At 50.0% G+C, this 1,097-nt stretch overlaps 1 protein-coding gene across 1 annotated transcript in view; it reads left to right on the top strand.

Annotated features, from left to right (window-relative positions):
* Positions 1-1,097, top strand: part of Fga (fibrinogen alpha chain) — a 7,395-nt gene extending 6,298 nt beyond the window's left edge. The window contains exon 6 of the mRNA XM_005344150.2: positions 238-1,097. Within this exon, the coding sequence (XP_005344207.1) occupies positions 238-959 (722 nt within the window). The 3' untranslated portion in view covers positions 960-1,097. The remainder of the gene's footprint in view (positions 1-237) is intronic.

Consider the following 1,097-nt stretch of genomic DNA (forward strand, 5'->3'; position numbering starts at 1 on the left):
AAGGAAGGAAGGAAGGAAGGAGGGAGGGAGGGAAGGAAGGAAGGAAGGAGAGAAAGAAGGAAGGAAGGAGAGAAAGAAGGAAGGAAGGAAGGAAGGAAGGAAGGAAGGAAGGAAGGAAGGAAGGCAAGAAGACAGGCAAGCAGGCAGGCAGTAACTATCTTCTTTAATCTGGGCAATGTTTTCTTTGTAAACTTATATGAGAGCAACTACTTCCAACCAGCTTAATTTTTCTTTTAGACTGTGATGATGCCCTCCAAACACATCCTTCAGGTGCCCAGAGTGGCATTTTCAGTCTCAAGCTCCCTGGATCCAGTAAGATTTTATCTGTTTATTGCGATCAAGAGACCAGTTTGGGAGGATGGCTTTTGATCCAGCAGAGAATGGATGGATCACTGAATTTTAACCGGACCTGGCAAGACTACAAGACAGGTTTCGGGAGCCTGAATGACAAGGGGGAAGGGGAATTCTGGCTAGGCAATGACTACCTCCACTTCCTCACTCTGAGGGCCTCTGTCCTCAGGGTTGAACTAGAGGACTGGGCTGGAAAACAGGCTTACGCCGAGTACCACTTCCGGGTAGGCTCTGAGGCCGAGGGCTATGCCTTGCAGGTCTCCTCCTACCGGGGTACAGCGGGAGATGCTCTGGTGGAAGGCTCTGTGGAGGAGGGGTCTGAATACACCTCACACAGCGGCATGAGGTTCAGTACCTTTGACAGGGACGCGGATCAGTGGGAAGAGAACTGTGCCGAGTTCTATGGGGGAGGCTGGTGGTACAACAGCTGCCAGGCGGCCAATCTCAACGGCATTTACTACCCCGGGGGCACCTATGACCCCAGGAACAACAGCCCCTATGAGATAGAGAACGGGGTCGTCTGGATCCCCTTCAGAGGGGCAGATTATTCCCTCAAGGCTGTTCGCATGAAAATCAGACCGCTGGTGGAGCAGAAGCTGAAGAAGTAGGGAGTGGGGCCAAAATAAGAAAGATGGAGTCAAGAATCTTGTCAGCGTCTTACAAGTTCCAAGGTGCTATTTTATTGTTCTTTGTACTGTAGCTAACTGTAACAGAGATGTATTCCTCCTCCGAAAAATAAAATTATA

This window comes from Microtus ochrogaster, chromosome 1 (genome assembly GCF_000317375.1).
Source record: "Microtus ochrogaster isolate Prairie Vole_2 chromosome 1, MicOch1.0, whole genome shotgun sequence".
NCBI classification, from domain to species: Eukaryota; Metazoa; Chordata; class Mammalia; order Rodentia; family Cricetidae; genus Microtus; species Microtus ochrogaster.